This window comes from Dermacentor silvarum, chromosome 4 (assembly GCF_013339745.2).
Source record: "Dermacentor silvarum isolate Dsil-2018 chromosome 4, BIME_Dsil_1.4, whole genome shotgun sequence".
NCBI classification, from domain to species: domain Eukaryota; kingdom Metazoa; phylum Arthropoda; class Arachnida; order Ixodida; family Ixodidae; genus Dermacentor; species Dermacentor silvarum.
Window position 1 is genome coordinate 48,093,641 of NC_051157.2, and position 20,471 is coordinate 48,114,111.

General features: G+C 45.5%; 1 protein-coding gene across 1 annotated transcript in view; it reads right to left on the minus strand.

Annotated features, from left to right (window-relative positions):
* LOC119449969 (glutamate receptor 1) overlaps positions 1 to 20,471 on the minus strand; it is a 226,357-nt gene that overhangs the window by 155,028 nt on the left and 50,858 nt on the right. The window contains exon 2 of the mRNA XM_037713288.2: positions 5,826 to 5,972. Coding sequence (XP_037569216.1) covers positions 5,826 to 5,972 — 147 coding nt within the window. The remainder of the gene's footprint in view (positions 1 to 5,825; positions 5,973 to 20,471) is intronic.

A 20,471-nucleotide genomic window follows, 5' to 3' on the forward strand; every position in this document is an offset into this window, starting at 1 on the left:
GCTCAGTCTTGCGCAGCTAAGTCCTGAGCTCAGACCGTGAGCGTTGGAAGATGCCGCCTAACTTTCGCTTCAGTGCCGTGTAATTGGGACCCAGAATACAGCCTCTCGCGAGAGTAGAGGTGGGTGCCTTCACCGTTGACAACTTCGTGCGCTTAATTAACGCAGCAAGCTGTGCGAGTTAGTAATTGAACGTGTCTTAGGGGTAGGCAGCGCGACCAGGACGAAGCACCCGGTCGCGCAGCCCACCCCTAAGAACACGTTTGTGTACTTGTTGCGGAGCGCGCGTGAGCAACGACCAGTCTTAGATTTCTTTACCTTTCAGCACTTCAACCCGGTATCCCCTATCCAAAACACAGATATATCGGGCAGAAAATGGCGGGGGGGGGGGGGGGGGGAGTGTATCTAGAGGTTTCGAGACGGAAATAGGCACGACGAAAAATGGTAGGGCGACGGTGCGGTGGTTCATGGATGGCATTGCTGCAAGACGGATCGTACGGTACTAGCACAGTACGCGAATTGTTTTAAAGAAATGTCCTTGTTATGCCAAATTTTATTGTTGTTGCGCTAGAAGTAAAATCAAATCTCGAATCAAATAAAACTGGCCCACCGCTTCTGACGTTCTTAGCTGGCATAATTTAATTGATTCTCGCCTGAAAAAACGAAAACGTAGTTCTCATCACAAAGGAGGAACCTGTTGCAGCTCGTCATCGGTGAACGTGCAACTTTGTAGACTTTTCTTTTTTTCGATTTCATAAAAGCCCTATTGTTGACCACGGTAAACTCGCGGAAGCGCGTAACTATAGAACGGTAGATTATGTACCGCAGTACTGTTACACGCTAGTGAAATCTATTGTAACTTCAGAGATTGAACTTGAAAGCAAATTGTAATTGAAAACCGTGAGAGATTGTACTTTATTGCTGTAACATGGGTGTCGTGCTTGGCAGCTCATTACTGCAAGAATAACGGTGTTTTATTCGCGTTATTGTGCGCACGTAGCGCGTTTACGCATGCCTTCCAAACATGGAATGGTAATGCAGTTTTGTATCAAAAAGATAAAACAATAAAACTCCTTGCTTTTATAATTGAGAGCGAGGTATGACTGTGCATAATGATCCACCATTCCACCCTCGGAAAGAAAAAGAAAAGGAATAAAAAGAGTCAAGTGCGTGTTTAGCATTCCGGTAAACATGAAACAAAAGCCGTCATGGCCACTTGTTTTCAAGCGCTATCAGAGCGTAATAACTTTGTCGTTGTCTTCATTTCAAGAGTCGCCTAGATTAAAACCTGTTTGTTTGTTTTACGGGTCGTTTATAAACAGCGTATCCAAGGCCCCACTTTTTGTCTTGGACACTGCCGCCACATATACGCAACAACACTGTACGGATAATGGATACAAGATGATGTATATTAGCTACAGATAAGGAAAAAAAAGTAAACAGAAAAGCTGCATTGGTTTTGTTTCAGGTACTTGCGCCGCTGTTAATTAATGCAAGATAATAGCGTCCATTTCCTTTTCTTATTGTTAAAAATGGTGGAGGGAGAGAGCCTTCGCAAGTGTTGCAACTGCATAATGCGCAGCACGATAATTACTGAATCACATTTTTATCACCTATGGCGAGACCCCTTTCTGTACTTAAACGGGAACTAGGCGGTGTTAATTAAGGAAGGTACCTGTCGCGTAATGCAATGCACTAAAGAAGAAGAAGACCGGTAAGGCTGCTAATGTCATTACAAATCTTTTATTTCACAATGCTGCCCTTAATACGTCGTGCGAAAATAATCTCACTTACTATGTTTCGCCAAATGTAGCAAAACGAAATAGTTTTTATTTTTATTCGGTCTTCGAAAAAGTTCACCGAACGCTGCCAACTTCGAAAATGAGCCATTTGGAAGGAAGAACGTGTGATATTGCATTCTGCTAATGTGCGCCAAACGATAGTAGTAATTGTGGAAGGCACGTTCAACTGTCGGCTTTTTTAAAACAGCACTCGAGATCAGCACTATGAATTCAAACCGATGTCTTTTGAAGGCACGGGTGCCCTTATGCAATTCAGACCGATTTCGCGTCGTATTTTACTTAGACATATGAAGTCGGAAGCGAAATAAATTAAAGGAATGGCACTTTGTGCGATAGATACCGACGGCAACAGCGCTTCCATTCAGCATCTACAGAGCCAGTACTGCCACGAAACGTGTTAAACCACGATTATTAGACATTTTTACCTGGAGCTAGCAAGTGCCTCAATGTCTAATGTGAATATACAGTGCAAATAAACAAACAATGGCAAAGCGTTTCCGGATAACGGGAAGGAGACGCTCAGGAAGAGCAACTTTCGGTCCAAATTTCTACGCTACTAATCCCGTCTGTAGCAAACACTTGACCACAGAATAACCAACCAGCCATCTCACAAACATAATTTATGATCGACCTAAAGGGGGAAAAGAAACGAACAGCCACAGTTTCGCTCGAATAGCGAAGCGCTGATAGCGATAGCGATAGCGATAGTAGACAACTACACAAAGTAAAGTGCGTATTGAGGCACCACCCTCTCCTGAAATACAGTTAATCATAAAAAAGTTTATCGGCAGTATAAATTGCAATAACCATTCGCTTGCTAAATAAATCGACAGGCATCGGGGAGTGAACGATTCGTGCTGCATTTCGGTTCACCGTCTCGGAAATTGGAGATTACACGACCGTCTACACTAGGTGCGCAGAGGAGGACACGCGCTCACTCCTCCCCTAGAGCATGCTTGTTCACGTGACCTCCAACCTCGAGCCACCATCCTTCTCGGCTCACCCTCGAACGCTTTCCCTCGCACCCACAGCGTACGGCGTGTGGGGCGCGATAGGATCCTATTGAAGGACGCAAATTTTTGGGAGTTATTCTCGACCGACAACTGTCGTGGGCTTCGCACATCAGTGCAATGGAAACCAAGTTACCACAGTTATAAACGTGCTTCGCTGATTAGCCGGCACGACATGGGGGGTGGGAGGGGGGAGGGGGGGGAGTCGCTTCACTATTACAAGTACATAACACACTCTTAAAACAAGAAATTTGTTAATCCGCACCTATTCTTCATGGCTTGTGGCAAGCTTCTGGGGAGCGGCTTTAACGTTCACTGGCAAGAGAACTTAGGATGTGTCTTGGCGCCCCTCAAGCAATCTTGAGATCTCTAATCACCGCTGAGACTCGTAATACGCGCTATCCAGTTATACGTACGGTTGAAACTTGTCGACACGCTTACCGCATTTTAACGCAACATGACAAGCATCCACTCAACTAGGCCGTCAGGGAAAGGCACAAGAGCAAAATCCGCAAGGTTGTTCAGGAACATAAAACTTTATTACCTAGCTTCGAATTATACCAAGCGGATATTACTTGTCCTCCTTGGATGCTGACAACACTGAAAACTGAATTATCGGTTGAGGGTATAATAGCTAGTAGAGGCGCGGAACAAGTGTAACTATACAAGATTTACACCTTATATTCTCAGTATATCTACGTGTATACAGACGGATCGTGCCATAATGTTTCCTCTGCATCAGCATTCATCATACCACGTTTGGCATTACAAAAAGAAAAATTTCAATTATACTGAGTGACATCTTTCACCATCGCTGAACTTTTTGCTATACTATTGGCATTGCGCTTCATAGCATCAGTAGAGAATGCGCTAAAATGGGTAACTTTTAGTGATTCTAAGGCCGCGCTCGCCTCACTAAAAAGCAGACAAAATTGGTTGAATACATGTTTATTGTGCGAAACTCTGAAAACCTCACAAACGCAAGTGCGAAAAATCACGTTATATTGTTTCGGTGGAAACCAGGTCACTGCAACATTCCTGGAAACACTGCAGCAGATGCAGCTGCGAATCGGGCGCACAACGAAGAAACATTTAACCTTCCTCTTTCACGTAAGGAAGGCAGCTTGCTCCTTAGATGGTTATCGGGTCGTTTCACCAAAAATACCTTGTGTGATCAACACTCCGAAGCTTCCGAGTTATGTTATATAAACCCGTGTATAAAACTATCAATCCTTCGAAATCTTACAGATAACCGAAAATTTGAGGCATTACTGCACCACCTGCAACTTGGTACAGTATATACGCGGCCATTTTTGTGCGGGGTTAAACGCGTCTATAGTCTGCTGTGCTCGTGTGGCCGCCCAGACGAATATGTGCACCAACCCCTCCTCGAGTGCCCAAGGTATGAAACTGCAAGACGAAATGTGACGGAAGATCTAATGCTATAGAATGACGACCATTTACTTTAAAAAAATAATAATTGACTCATCGCTAACAGCGGGGCATCAGAGAAAAGCGCTTGTCGCTTTAGAAGTTTTCTGAAAAAACACCAGTATCTTGGGTATGTATTAAATTTTAGCGTCCGCTGAAAGATAAATGTATGATGTAAGTCTGTGCTTGTAAGCTTGTCAAAAGTTCATGTAGTATTCTATGCATGGATATTCTTACGTTCTCTGCACTCGTCTGTGAAACTGAACTTCATCTGTGAAACTGAACTTCTTTGTGTTCTCGGACAATACGAATCACATGTGTTTACACATGCAACTGTGTGCATTTTCAGCTTCTGTGTGTCCCTGGACTCGTGTGCAGAACTTTTTGATATTGCTGACTGACCGTTCCTGGGATTTTTGTTGTGCTGCATTTTGTTACAAATTTTGACGAGAAGTGACGAGGAGTAGCCGGTGCCACTTAAAGGCGCCAATCTCTCTATTATGTCATGTCAAAATAAAAAAAAGGCCTTAATGCGCTTAGAAATTATACAAAACTTCACGGCGACGGCGACGACGACGGCGGAACTTCGCCTGGAATATCCATGTAATTGCTATCGCAATAAACGCTCCTTCACAAATGTATGCAAATCTGACAAGTGACATATCAAAAGACCCTTAGGAATTACTAAGAGTCTGTTCGTTAGCTCAGGGGCTCGCTCACACGCAGCGGCAACACAGCGTTGCTGCTGCGTTCGAGCAAGGCCATGGCTGGCTCTTCTTAGTGGCGGCTCCCATGCAGGCTGTGTTGCAGCACCACGCTGTCAGCCTTCACTAGTCGGCCTGCGTCGAAGCCGGTCACGAAGAACAAACAGCCACGACCGCGCTCGAACGCACCAGTAGCCCTGCGTTACGTTCAACACCAAGCCGGCAGCTTTCTGCGCCGAAGCTCCGACTCCAAGCTAAAGTGAAAAACTCACGAAAAAAAAAAAAAAAAAAAAACGTGCAAGTAATTTGTATATTTGAGTGAGGTATACGCAGGGAAGTTTTTACGTTAGAATCGTTGATAAACACGTTTCAAAGCACACATTCGGGACTCTGGCTGTTAAACACTACGTTTGTTGCATATCGCTGCTATCTTATTGCGACTGAGTGCAAGAGCGTGGGTTCGATACGTGGCCCAGCTTGTCGCGACAGCATTCAGGTGCGTCTTGATTGCAAAAAGGCATGCGCCTTAAGCATAGTATAAAGCATCCAAGTTGCTAACAGTTGTAGGGAGCAGTCTCTTGTCGCCCATATGAAGCTTTGAAAAGTCAATCAATCAATCAATCAATCAATCAATCAATCAATCAATCAATCAATCAATCAATCAATCAATCAATCAATCAATCAATCAATCAATCAATTAATCAATCATTCAATCAATCAGTATCAATTAATTATCGTCAAGTGAATTAAGGCACGCATATAGGCATGAATGAATGAATATCACCAGCTAAACGCGCTGGGGGGGAATGTTAGTGTAGTAGCAAGAAAAACGAAAAAAAGAACAACTAATGTATTGCAAAAAGGAGCAGTCAGCGTCTTACGTTTTTTCGAGGTCTGGTAGGGGTCGTCGGATTCAACAATTTCGGTGTGCGTGGTGACGCCAAAGAGAGGGTCTCTGAGGTTGTGGACTTCCATGGCGTGCTCGTAGGCGTAGCGGAGCTCCTCCTGGCGAGGCATGAATATCGCCCCTGCAATGGACAGTAGAGTCACGTGAATTAAACTGTACACGTGATGGAAAAGAATGATTGCGATTTTTACAGCGTAGGGACAGCAGTGCGAAAAGGTACGAACGGTAAAAGCGAATGAATACAACGATTTATAGGCAGTGATAGCACGTTTGCAATGTGACCTATTTTCTAAACCCGACCTTTCCATAAAAGTCTGTCGCAAAATTCAAATGTCCTGTGCAAGTGCAGCGCTCGTCCTGTGTTCTCTCTTGTCCGTGCTTTTTGGCGCTGTTTTAAATATGAATGACCCTGGTACCCCGACGAGCTTGCGGCCATGAACGGCATAGCCATTTCATTTTTAGCATGGGCGTGGCTTATGAACCTTTAGAAAAGGAAAAATTGAAAGAAAGAAAAAAGTGAGGAAAAGGAATAGAGAAAGAAAAAGAAAGACAGAAAAATGAAAACAAGAAAGTGAGACTCGAACGTCCGGGCACAAAAACAGACGAAAGTGCCAAATAAAGCTATTCGTTTTAAATGAAAGGCGCATCAATAAACTACACATCCAAGGAAGGAAAGGTGTAAAACTACAGTGTTGTGTACATATATAGCACCGACCATAAAGGGAAAAAAAAAAAAACTGTTTATCTCATGGAAAGGAGTGCCAAGACTCAATCGATGCGCTTGGATGTCTTCAAAGCATCATCGAAATTCTTTATGAATAGTTTGTTTTTTAGTTGCAAACCTTCCCGCCAATTACACCTACACCTATAGCGGTGGGGAGGAGAAAGAATAACCGTTTATTAGTGGCCCCAGTGACAGGGCCCTGACTCCTTAGTCTTCGTCAGAAAGAATTACTTTATGATGTTGGAAAATGATTTCCACAGCTGTTGTTCGGTACCCCGTCCGGGAGCGATCCATTCTTCCCAGTAGTTCGATTTAAGGGGGGCAGATGGTATTTTGTTGATAGGTTTTCTTTTTATGTGTTGCGCGCTTGGGGCGTCCCAAGAAAGTGTGTTTGTAAGAATGCATGCAGCTTCCTGCGAGGAGTGTGCCGGTTTGTGCTTTCCTATGCTTAATGAATAATGCTATCCTATGATTAATGCTTGGCGTCTAGTCTATATTCTGGTAGACCTTTAAGGATAACGTGGTTGCTTCCTACTTCTTGTAGGATTGCGCTATTAGGGGTAATTGCTTTTTGTGCAAGTATGGCTCATGTGTGGTTGGCCAAGGGAACGAGGGACCCAGGTAATTACATTATCAGGCTAGTGCGCATGCTTTGACATTTCCCTAAGTTCCCTGGCGGCCATACATCGGTTTACGAGTTATAATTAGTTTGGTGTTCGAGTTAATGTAGTTTTTAAGCATGCTTTTATTGGGTACCGGTAGTACGTTTGTAGATTTGCCTATAGCGTCTTCGTTATCGGTGATTCTGCAGCTTTGGTTTACGTCGTTGCGACGCGTCATCACTCAAGCGATTTCCTTGAGTTTTCAACGCTGTTGCTGCTGGGGTTCTGGGGTATCCTTACGCATATTTAGAATTAAGATCTATTTCTTCTAAATACGACCTCTCTTCTTAGTTATATCGGAGTGGGCCTTGCGTGTAATATATTGCGTCCATAGTGGGTATGGATTTATGCGTTCGTGCACGTCATTTCTGATGCTCTGTTCTCACGTTGTGCATCTCAGGATTTACGGCTTTTCGGTGAAGAGAGAGAGAGAAAGCGAGACGGGGTGGGGTTAAGCCGAAAAGATTTTTTTTTAATTCTTCGGTTAAGCTGTGGTGGTCAGCGCTCGGACGACGACGGCAATATAGTTGCCATGCTGGGCACGCATTCGCTGACCTTACACTGGTTGTACCTTTGTTCTGTGTTTTAGACTTGCCTTATAAATATAGGTATAACCCCTTGCGTACAGCATTATATAACATTACATAGGAAGCATCTCTGCGCTAAATGCTAAACTAGTTACCGTGCTAGTTAACCGAAGTGCGCGAATGAACGGCTTAACCTGCTTAACGGAGGCAGTTCAGTCAGGTATGAATCGTTTCAGGGTCTTCTCAGTACCCCCTGGAATAGTTCTCAGAAATTCGAAGTAGTCGTGCCTATGGTTCTGAGATGCACCCACTGGAAGATACCTGCTCTAAATTCACACAGGCGCGAGTAGGAACTTAATTGGCGCACACTTATTGGTAATTACCTGAATGATTGGCGTTTTGACGCCTTGTTGTAGTATCCGCGGCGGCGGTTAAAGTGCCCTTGATGAACCCGGTCACGCTATCAGGGTGAACCATTTACAAGCGTTATCGGAAGTATGGGCTTAAACGTGGCGTTTATTTTGATCAGCTGGCGCTTTGTTCTTGCATTCTTCGTGCGCATAAATTTTATGTGAAAGAGAGTAGCCGCGTAACGCTCAAACGCGTTATCTCATACCATGTGTTAAATGAAAAACACGCCGCATAATGGCGCCCCGCGTTTTGCAAGAATTCACAAGGCGGCACTGCCGGTTACATTAGCGAGAGCGGGGCTGAAGCTGCTCTCAAGCAGTTCATACTTGAAATTATAACACTGAGGGAGAAGCGACTGAATTGTACGAAGGCCTGTGACTGTCGGCGCACATTTCTTTGCGAATGTGTTCATAGTAGCGGCCTCTTTACTATTTTTCTTACATTTCTTTTTTTTGTTATCTGTCTTTGCCCTTTTCTGCAAGTGCAAACCAATGAGACGCGGCTGTGGTTAGCCTAATTGCAGTTTCTTCTCGTTCTTTGTCTCTATTCCTCTCTTTGAGGGTGAAAACAAGCGGATGTTACAACAATTGCAAATGACAGCGGCACACATTGCTTATCATTCCTGAAAATCCAGGAGAATAAGTTTATACAGTACGATAGCACAACCGCAGAAAGCACGTATTCTCAAACGCACGCACGCATGCCCAAAAAAAAGAAAAGAAGTGAGAAAAAGGAAACGTAAGTTGGAACCCTGACAGCGGTGCATTATTAACAACTATATACTGCAATATGCAAATGCCACCCCCACCCAAAATTTCTCTTGCCATCTCAAATTACAATTTCTCTGGGTGCGTTCCGAAAAAAAAAAGCAACAAACTCTGCCTGTGGTGCTATAATTTCAACCTGTTCTACGGTTGCTGTTTTTCTTGGGTGTGAGTGTCGGATAACTTTATGTGCAGCATTTCGCGTTGTGTTCTGATTATTCGTCCCGTCAGTTTTTGTTTGCAGTGTGCCATGTTGCCGTCGCCTTTACATTCCGCGTAAAAGATGAACAACCAACTAATATAGGCGAACCTATAGGGTGTGTGATTGCGTGAGACTTTTCCCGTATTTGGCTGCTTGCAGCTCGTTGCTTCTTGTATATGGAACATTATTTTTGTATCCGCTATGGAACATTCCTTGCCTATCTGAACGGACTCTCGTTATTCCGAAATCTACCACGTCTGGATATAAATTCTGTCTGGTCACGTATCGTCGAGTTCATTTCGAAGAGTGCCTATACCGTACCTGTCAGTTACGCAGCAGCTATGAAATTATTCTCAATTATGAGAACCCACGAGCTTGTCCATTCAATCTGATTTCATAACTCTTCTGTATCTTTAACATTTTTCGTTTATGCAAGTAGTCACCCAGAGGTCCGGCATGGCTCAATTGTCGTAAATGTAAGGGTCGAGCTTTCTTCGCCAAGCTGCCCGGCGTTTGGCATGGTTCGCCGGTTCTCGTCGGATATATTTGGGGATATATAGTTACGAAGCTTTCGTGTGCTCCCAATGACAGTACCAGAAAATTGGCTTATATGAACTTTGTATTCTTACTTCCAAAGTATACTGTGATAAGCGTACCTTTGTTCTGCGTAATAAGCAAGTATATTCCCGCGTAAGACCTGCACACATAATGTCGGCTCATAGCGCATCGCCCTCGTACAATTTAGCCATTCAGTATGCGCCAATGGGTGTCTGTCCATCCTTAGTTAACCCTCCAGAATCGGTGTGTGCCACAGTGAAAAGAACAATGACGCTTAAATATCCTCAGTGGAACAAATATACGTCTTCAAGCGCATCATTCCGAGCGCATCATTTCAGAGCTAGGCTCTAAAAGAAAGAAAATCTCCAGGTTGAGGACTTGGCCCCTTTGATTTCGCTGCGCCTTCTCTCGTAGCCCGACATGCGTCACTGGAAACTAAAACCCGCTCAATGTAACGCTAGGCGGTTCTCTTTAATAAAATCGACTGAATGGTAGGTGCGAATAAGCACTGAACGTGCTTAACCACGGGCCCTTCGATTGCTGTGGCCTCGATACGATACATATAGGCCCGGGCGTACAAATACCAACCTCGCTTTTCACTGATATCGACGAAAACAGCAGCGCTTGTGATGACATTTTGTGTCGCTGTGTTGCGCGCGAACCCCCTACCAGCACACACACGCGCGCACACAAATACGCACCAATGCATCTAGATGTACGTTGAAATGGACAAAATTGAAACGCACTGCATGCTAGGTATGTTATTTATTTACTGAGTCTGAGTTCCAAAAAACAGTAAATTAAAAGTTTGAAGAAAATCTCGAGCAGGTGGCCGCTCCGGCGAAATTGAAACAGCTGCTCACGTGGTAAGCAGAAACGTTTCGCAACACAGCAGATTTCGAATGCGCACGAGCTGGCTCGCGGAAAGATAAACGAGCAGTGTGTCGGTCGTGGAACGGAAGACAGGGCTGCGTTCTGGGTATGTAGAAAAAAAAATACAAGAGCGAAATATTCGAAAACCGCGAGAAATGAACGAGAAAGTACGACGTCGCGGGGAAAGGTTGGTAGCGGCGCCGCGCAAAGCTTTCAAGGACCCCCTCCGCCCCCCCCCCCCCCCCTTTCTTTTCCCGCGAAACAGAGCCGGAGTCCTTTCTTCGAGGCATGTCAAATGAGCCGTGGGATGTTGCGCGCGCCTTCAACGGCCCGAATCGGCGCAACCTGTGCTCGTGACGGGCCCTTACAAGCAGCCCGCCTGCTCCCTAGTCGATAGCGCAGGTGGGCCATTCTTGAACGGGAGGTTAGTGAGAAGAAAACGTAATGGGAAACGGCGCCAAAACACGAAGCGTAAGCTCAACAGAAGTCTCTGTTTTCGCTCGATGTAGCGTTTAAGGCACGGGCTGAGACGTCGAACAAATGTTTTCCTCGTGTTGCATGCCGCAGATGCTACCGTGGCTGGTTTCGAGAATTCGGGAGCACGTGCACCTATCGGATTTCCGCTTGACTATTACATCAGGCACGCTAAAACGTGCGAGAAATGTTATTTGTGACAAGATGAAATGCAACGTGTGGATGGTTTTATCAAATATTTAGAAACGATGACGGTAATGTCTTGTGTGCATCTTTGTCGTACTATTAGATGCTCGTGTGCGTAGGATAGCCGTCACCGATGTGCGTTTGTTAGTGGATGTTGACTGGGTAATGTTTATGTTGAAAGTGGAACGGGGTCAACAAACTTGGCGCACTGAGGACAAAATGTTCAAAACTCGCTTTTGAAGCCACCGAGGAGATGGCTGACTGATGATTTTGGAGGAGATAAGGTCCCAACGCGATACAAGGGCTGTGAGAGACAGTAAGTGTGGTTGAGAGGCTTAACGTCGCGTGCACAAACAGTCATCTCTACCGCCTTGGTCAAACTGCGAATCCATCTGGCGAAAACGGTGGCTCTGCAGAATTGGTCGAACGCACTCTACTAGACTGTAGAGTGTGTAACGAAGAAAGGGCTATATACAAGGCAAATATGACAGCACTCCACTGAGGTCCTGGGATACTGCAGTGCATATTTGAGCCCTAGCGTTCTCTAACAACGCAACGGGAAGCCCTGAATTGCATGTTCACCTTGATCTCATCAATGAAAACTCTAGCTGCCATTAGAACTCCAATGTGCATTCTAAAAGATAGCAGCACTGCAATCACGATGATAAGTAGAGCGCAAATGCCGATCACATAAGAAGTCACATACGTCGTTTGACATTGCCGCTTCGACTACAGTACGCACACGTAACCCTAGACTGACATCTTCTGAAACAAGCCATCACCAGTTATTTTCGGTCTTTATTCCTGTGCAGACCTGTACGTAACAAATATCAAGTAAGTCATGACTTTTAATCAGTTACGTTATTTTGATAATTTTGTAATTTAACGATTACTTTGTATACTTATGCAAGCATGTATTCTACTTACGAAAGAAAATAAACTGAAACTGAAACTCGATAACGCTCACTGTAATTCAATTAGTTTTTTTAATAACCAGCTGCGCGTAATCAATTACAACTTTGACGAAACAAGTCATAACAAGGGGCGCAACATTTAGCACTTGCAGCTGGCGGGAACTAGAGTCCAAAGGGATGAAAACGTGTACATACCTATATAGGTTATCTCCTTCCCAAAATCACCGACCTGCAGCTATGATTACCTTGCAGATTTGCACACCTCTCTTGGAAGCCCGAGCTCAGAACTTTTCTCTTATAATATCTTTTTCTCTCTCTCTCCCCTGGAAACAAGCGGCCTTCACAGGCGGTAAGAGCTGCTGCTAAATTTTTCTTCGCGTAGTGCAGTCTGTGACTTCTGTGATGCAGAAAGCTTCTGGCAGTTAAACGCACATGTTTCTTTCTGTTTGGTACACGTGATTTATATACACATATTTTTGCGATTGCAACACACGAACATTATTTTTAGGGGTGAATGATATGCCAGCATTATATCAAATTACGTTGCACATTTTGCCACATTTGCATAGAACGTGACCGTTTGCTGGCGTCGGCTAAAATGAGTTGTTTAAGTCTAAATGGCTAACAGGTGAAGGGCGCCGTGAGCCCTAGATGTCCAGCAGATGTTACTGCTGTTACTAAAGTTGTGCTGTTACTGAAGTTCTTAAGTGATGTGTATGTACTTAGATTGTGATTGAAAACCCTTGGCAGAGTCACTCGGGGGCGTTGTGTGGCGGGGGTGGGCAGCTGGCATGGCATCGTGCGCTGCATGGCTCAAATGCTGCATCTTGCGTTGTGTTGTGTAAGCTCGTCACCTTGTTAGCCCGTGTCACGATCCGGTTTTCATGAGGACGCCCTGAACCACCCTACTTATAGATTTTAGGTGTCTTAAGCTCTGTCGAAATGCGGCGATGGCGCGGAGCGATTGCTGGCATATCTTGCAAGGCTAGATCCGCCTGAAGTCAACAACATCCTCCTAATCCTCCTCCTGAAGACGGACGCCGCCAAAACTGATTTTGTGAAGTATCGGTAGAATGACCTTCGATGGCATTTTATTTCTTTCACTTTATCACATATATGATCAGAAACGCGAAAGTTAGCATATTTTCCAGTTAGTGGATTGCTGAAAAAAAAAGTTAATCTCACTTCTGCTTTTCTTCGCTTAAGCGTATTTTCAGATGTAGTTTTCTTAAACTATACCAAAAACTAATGACCTTCCATAATATTTCACACAGCCGGCAGTATGAAGGCTTTACCAGTGGCTTGCAGGACCCGACATTATGGATGAAATGTCGTATTGGGGGCGGTTCTGATGAAGAAATGTCGGAAATTTTCGCCGAAGGCGATATTCTGCTATTTCTTTCTTCAATCTGTCGTTCAGAAATTTTCCGCGCTAAGGTGAAACGATTCCGCTGTAAAACCGCTGGTTTCCGTTTGGTTTCGGAAATTGCGGCCATTTCGTTTCTTTCTTTCCCGCTTCCGGAACGGGTCCGGACTGATTTCGAAACGGAAGTTACTCGGTGAGCCGTTTTATTGGCGAAATTGGCGCGCGTCCATGACCGTACCGGTTGTGCTACGTGCACATTATTATGGTGAGCCAATCCTTCTCTTCCCCTTGCCTAGCCTGTGCAAGCGATTCCGAGAATCGTTTCGGAGAATTTGCTCGGGGCTACCCACATGACAGTTTATAGCCTTAAGGATCCCAAGTCATAGTAGCCAAGCACGTCTTTCGATCTTGGTCCGCCGAGGAGCCTGGCTAACAAGAACTACAGAAGGTGGTGCCCACAGTGGACGTACTAATTAAATTACGATCTGTGCTACGCTCCTTAAAAACGACCGAAATCACAGTGTAAGTGCAGCCGCCCAGAAAGTCGACTGGTACGTATAAACATCGAATACGTATAACGTTCACGTATAACATCGAATAATTTCGCAGCTTTAGTATTCAAGATGTGTAGAGGGTTATATGTTCTTCTCTGGTATTGCGAAATTTATCATTTTTACGTTCAAACCATCCCTTGGCATGGGTGTCCAGCATGGTCTGTTTCACAGTATCCTGGACGTCGTAAACACCGACCATCGGTGAGGGCCGGTATGCGTAGCTCTAGATTTAGTGCAATAATTAAAGGCTAACCCAAAATGCTTTCCATTTCTTACAATTTCTCTTCTCACCACACACTTATGCCAATTCCTGGTTGAACATGTGGGCAAAAGCCGCAGGTGGAGCTTCGACAGCAAAGAAAATTGTGCATAATAATACCGGCGTTTGCGTGAATTCGAGAAGTGGCGCGTCGCATCGCATTTCCAGCACATCGCATTCATGTCAGTGTCGGTAATGTGCTAGAAAGACGAATCGCATTGATGAGACTGGTGAGGTAGTTCGAGACAGGGTAAGTCGAGTCGGGTGGTGCATGCATGTCAATGCCGGCGTATTGGTGCATGTCGACGCTGGCGGGAGAGAGACGGCTGCAGCCGTGGGATCTCCTCCACTCACCTGTGGAACATGAGTGGTCGAAAACAGGTTCCAGCTTGTTTCGGTTGAAGGGGAATGCACCACATGTAAACGCTGTTGCACAGTAATTGCCGTGATGCGCTATAAAATGCTGCACGCTACTCTCGCGTGCATATAAACGCGGTTAATACCTAGAAACAGGTGGCCGCATCGTTCGATCATCGAAAGCGTTTGAATGGCGGTATTGACAACGTATACTGACTGTTAGTTGGCACGTTATTGCTGCGTTGTATCATCGTGTTTATTTTTCGAACGCAAGGAAGCTGTTTTCAGTGAAAGGGCTTTACGATTTGTGTTTGATGGAGGTGGGCATCGGCAGTTCGCCAAAGAAGTGGCTAAATTTCTTTCTGCGGATTCTGCGAACCAAATAAATTTGTGTGCGGTGGCACTGTTGGTCGGTAGGATAACACACACACACGCCGAAAGTGTGTGTGTGTGAGAGAGAGAGGGAGATAGAGACAAAGTAATTTTCTGTGAGGTCCTGAAACCCGAATGTACTTTTCTCTAATAGAAGAATCACCGGTTTACTAATGCTGAAAAGAATGTGCGAGCGCTCGCTCGATGTATTTCATGATTGCGAATCCTGCTTATCTGACATGTACATCACTACTTTAATTTCCTTTCCGTGTTGCTGCTACTTCATTTTTCGAGCTCAGGCTGAGATGAATGATAACAGAGAGAAAAAAAAGGAGGAAACACCGCGTTATGAAACACGAATATCCGCTACCGCCGCGTGCATTGTCTCTCGTTCTTTTGCTCGACTCATACAGAATGAGCGAGTCCGAATTGCGAAAAGGTCACGCGTACGTCGGTGTCTAGAAGCTAGCGAGGAACGGAAGAAAAGGTTCTGGTTCTCAAAGGACCACTTAACGTCAGCGGTGAATGGAAGGCCAATTTGCCAAGCCGAGAAAAAAAAAAAGAAGAAAGAACGACTCGACACGAAAGGAATAATAGTCAGTGCTCGGTCGGCCGCTGTGGGAACGAGCGAGTGACAGAGAAAATAAGGGAGGGGAAAAGAAGTCTGGGGTGGTCACTTTGCGGAAATGAGCACTCCTTAATATCCCGATCGAGGCGTTTCTACTCCAGTAGCCGGTTCCCGCTTCTCAGGGTGCTTTTCGTTCTCCATCAAAAGAAGACACACACGCCAGCTGCTTTTATTGCTGACGCTTTCAGTTCTGTTCGCTCAGTTTTCGCGTCGTCAGAAAAGTTGGAGCAGCGAGTTGACATTAGTCTCTCTGTAATGCGCTCCGGTGAAAGAGAATACCCGCGTGGCTGCTGGCTGGAGTACGACGTCGCCGTAGAAGAGTTCTTTCATTGCAGCTGGCAAAACTGAAAGATGGGTAGAAAGTTGGAAAGAAAAGAAGCACGCGAGAGAGAGAGAGAGAGAGAGAGAGAGAGAGAGAAGAGAAAAAGAAGGAAAGGGGCAATAAAAAAAAAAGGTTCGTCGTAGTCGTGAGGGAGATGTAAAATCACGCTGTTTTCGACGCGGATGCAAGTACAACGCGCAGCGCTTGTGTGGCCACCGCCAGCCCGATAAAAAAAAAAAAAAAGGAACAGGATATAATTTAAGGCTGAGAGCGCCTGGCTTGGCGAAGAAGAGTTGGGATGTGAGAGAAGAAGATAGGAAGATAAAAACAGTGAGTGCGGTGAGTAAACCTTAGTGGGTATGGTAGTCTCAAACCAACTACGCATCTAACGTGGCCAGGCCATATATTATTCACCGTAGACTTCCGAAAGGGCGAGCACGATCGGGTGGCGTGCGTGCCGCGTGCAAGCTGCTTGCTTGTTCGGCTGCCATCGGGGGCGCTTGGGGTGAGTTGCCCGTTCGGTTTACAGTTTTATGGCTACGTTACATGAGTGCGCCCCGCCGGACGTCCGACTCTATCGCCTGGAGATTTTGTAGCCTCTCCCGGGAGCTCGCCCGTTGACCGGAGACGTGGATCCAAGGAGCTCACGTTGCCGTGCAAAGCCAATGATGGAAGGACGACTGCATGACTGGCCATTGTTGTCGGGATTTCATGCTGAACTTCCGGTTCGTTTGGGGCGGCGGCACGAAAGAGGGGTGTGTCTGCACGTGTGTAGTCTAAAGGATAGCTGCGTGTCCATAAGGCTCCCGGTTAGATATGCTCGGGTATACGTGAGCGCATGAATTGCGCGCATTTAGAGAACGGGCTGAAAGCAGCAGTGCGACTTTATTGTAACCAATTGTGTATGCGTGTACTTCGTTGGTTTTGGTATGTAATGGCTCATAGAAACGAAAGAAATGGGTAAAGACCGAAATCAACAACGAGAACTTATGCGCAGCATCGGTGAACTCTATCCATAGGTTTGTTCGGTGATGGCAATAGTTCTGGAAAAACCAGGAGAAAATGTGGGTGAATAAATTTTAGAGGCACTTTCACGTGGTTAGGGCTGACTTTCGATTTTACATTGGTACAACGTTTCGTGATAGGAACAAACGTTTAGCGTCACAACGAATGACTGAGCCATTTCTGCCATAGAGGAAAAAGTTCTTTTATCTAATAACTTTACCAAAAAAAACAATTCGAGATTGCTTGCGCTCGTCATCTATATAAGAGTGCATATTAATCTTAATAAACCGAAAGAAGCACAACACGGTAGCTTGTATAAATCATGGGAAGCTTGTAAGTGATGCCGCAGTAAACATCCTGCATTTATGAAAGTACTCAATTCTACCTGTATTAATAATTGGCACTCACGCAGACAAACTTAGGGCAGAGAGCGAGAAAGGGAGAGAGAGAGACATTGTTGCTATTTCCTGCAGGGCTTTAGGAAGCACGGTTCAGCGCGTGGCTACGTCACTCTGCAGCTAGGGCCGCTGATCCTTCTCCTCTGATGTAAGAACGTTTGCTCATTGGCCCAGGTTAGGTCACCGGTCATTCTTAGTAACACTAGGCATGATAGCGAAAGATTCGCAGTGACGATGGCTCATCACGGATAGCACTTATAAGACAGAAAGAAGGTTTGTGACTACAGATTCTGATACTCCCGAAGTGTACGTCACCAAAACAAATGAAAAAAATGGTCTCTTACCAAACACCTGCGGCTCCATCAGCCCCCACATTCCTCTTTAAGAGGTTCTCAGTTCACTTTCTATTCGTTCATGCCAACCAGACGCTTATGAAGATGCTCTTTCTTTTTCTTCTGTCTTCTTCTTCCTTTTGCTTTTTCGTGGTCCATAGGTACTTATGCGCAAGCGATCTCAAGGTTCTAGCTTCCACACTCCTAAGCAGGGTATTCTGGAAGAAGAGGCAATAACTTCATGTCAAAAGACAACCGCACAGAGGCCAAGCTGTCAATAGGCAACCGCTTCCTCGGATTACTTTTTTTTTGTGTGATGTCTACTCGACTCTCGATTCCAATTTCAGAAGAAGGGTGTCGCTTTTCGTGTGCTGCGCTGTTCTTTGCGGTGGGGAGCGCACGATGTCAATATTGATTCTTCCTCTTCAGATAAAGAAGAGCTGGCACGTGGCCCGGCGATTGATGAGCGTTGGCAAGCTCCTCCCCCGAACTACTGCGCCTCCCTACACCTCCCGCAGAAATCTTATTCGCTTAGGTCGGTCCTATTCACTCGCAGGTGTCGTCTTTCGTACGCTTTCCCTTCGACGTCAATGCTGGGAAGTCCTTCGCATATGTGCGGCGCCAAAAATAATTACGATTCAACGCGCTTGGCGTTGGAATTTATTAGTTTGGATTTCTGAGTAGGGAGTGGAGCTATATTTCTTAATTTTTATTGTACTTCTCGAGAAGAAGCCTTAGTGCAGAACGTTTCTCAAATTTCACCTGTTGAATGTTACGCGTCTTTCTTCCTCTTGCGAAAAGAAACGGACTTACTTTTCCCGCACCTAATTACGTATCTGGCGAATTCGGGCGTGTTTATTAGGCTTCAGTGGTAGGTGTGTCCGTGTAGGAGGTACCGTTATGCCAAATTTTACGTTAGGAATTTGATGTTGGAACTCTCCGACTTTGTTACTGCAACGTTTCAACTGCCTTTGTCAGCCGTTTGACATCGCCCGTAGGCTCGTATTCTATGAGCGTGCATGGCGATTTAACGGCTGATGCACCCACATGCACATATGACGTATATCACATGCGCACGTGGGGTATGTGGCCACTGGCCTGTAGAACCAAATTAAGTGATGAACCTGGACTCGAAAGATGGGACAGGTTTTCGTTAAAAATGCTCTTAACAGTGCGACGTCGTAATGCAGAGAACAGAAGGCTGAGGTAGGAATTCATGTTCCGCAAGGCTGCTTCAATGGCGACATCTTCACATGCCGTAGAAGGCATGACGTGGTCAAGTCTGGCAGTGCAAGAGATATTGAGAACCGGGATCACGTAAGCTGCAACTATCACAGCGCGAGTTTCCCCTTGAGAAGTGCATCCAGCGTACATGCTGTTAAAGAGTTCCAGAACGTCGGATTTACCATCTTTTACCAACGGGTATACCTTCACATATCGGCGTAGCGGGCAACTAGGCAACTGACAGCCTTGCGCGCAGAGCGTTGCAGTTCAAGCCAATAAGAAGTCTCACCAGGACGGAAAACAAAAATTGGTGTGGTTTAGCTTTGGTTAACCCTGGTTGATAGCGAAAGCTTCACTGCCCTCGTTAGGCCCATTGTCGAGCTGTGGCCGAGGTGTGGTTTCGCAATCATATACAGACATGTTTGCAATGAATACGGTGTTTATTCATCATTCTTTATGCCTATGAAGAATCTGCTGTGATCAGTAAAGTAGTGAGACTTGGTTGCAACTCACAGCCGGGCCCAACTCTTCTGAGGCTTCATGATATTTGTTTGTGGGCTGTCATTCTCAAACATCCGAGGAATAAGCTTGTAAATAATGCAAGACAAATTGTGAGCAACGATAACGTCGGACTATAAACGCGCCTTAATGCTCTCTTGTGGTTCGCCCTCTAGCTCTCAAGGTGAAAAGTGTTGAGTCGCCGACGGCTGCCCGAGGTAGCGTAATGAAGCTTTCGCTTCAAAAAAGACATGACGCAGGTCATCTTAAGCCACTTCCATTCGTTCTGATCTCCACACCACCAACCTCGTGTGATTAAGGGACTTGACAGAACTGAAGACACTTTCTTTTATTCACACCCGCACAGGGTCACTGCAAACTCCAGTGTGGTGGTGCAAGGCAGGACTTACCACATCATAGTCGTATGTGCCTTGTCAAGTTCTTGGTGACATTCACCACTGCCTACTCGAGTGTCTCGAATTTGACGCGGAGAGTAAAATATTAATAGGTTGACTGAAGCGAAAGATGGCCCCATGCTCAAGTGCAAGTGACATCTTGTTCCCGCGAGAACATTGGGTTTTTAGCAGAGAGGTACTTCGGCTCCTCCTAAAGTTCCTCTGTGATACGTGGTTGGAGTGTGAACAGTGAGCCATGCGGGTCGACGGTGCATTGGATAATGGGCAACCTGTACCGGTCCGTGTCAAGTTCACAAACAGTGCTGTGCCTTGTTCCATATGCAAAGATATATTGCATACGTGTTGGAGTAGACATTACTAATAATGGGCAACCTGTTCCGCTCCGTGTCAAGTTCCTTGGTATACCGGGTGCTGGTGTTACAAGATCGATTGTGACGGGCTTCAGACGTACTGCGTTCGATAGCTGGCGCGCGGGCGAAGTAATTGACGGAAAATTTCGCAAGGCCTAGTCCGCTTGCAGCAAGCAACACTGTTCCTCCTCCTCATCCTCTTTTTTTGTAATACAGAAGCGATTAAAAACTGCCTAACTTGCTG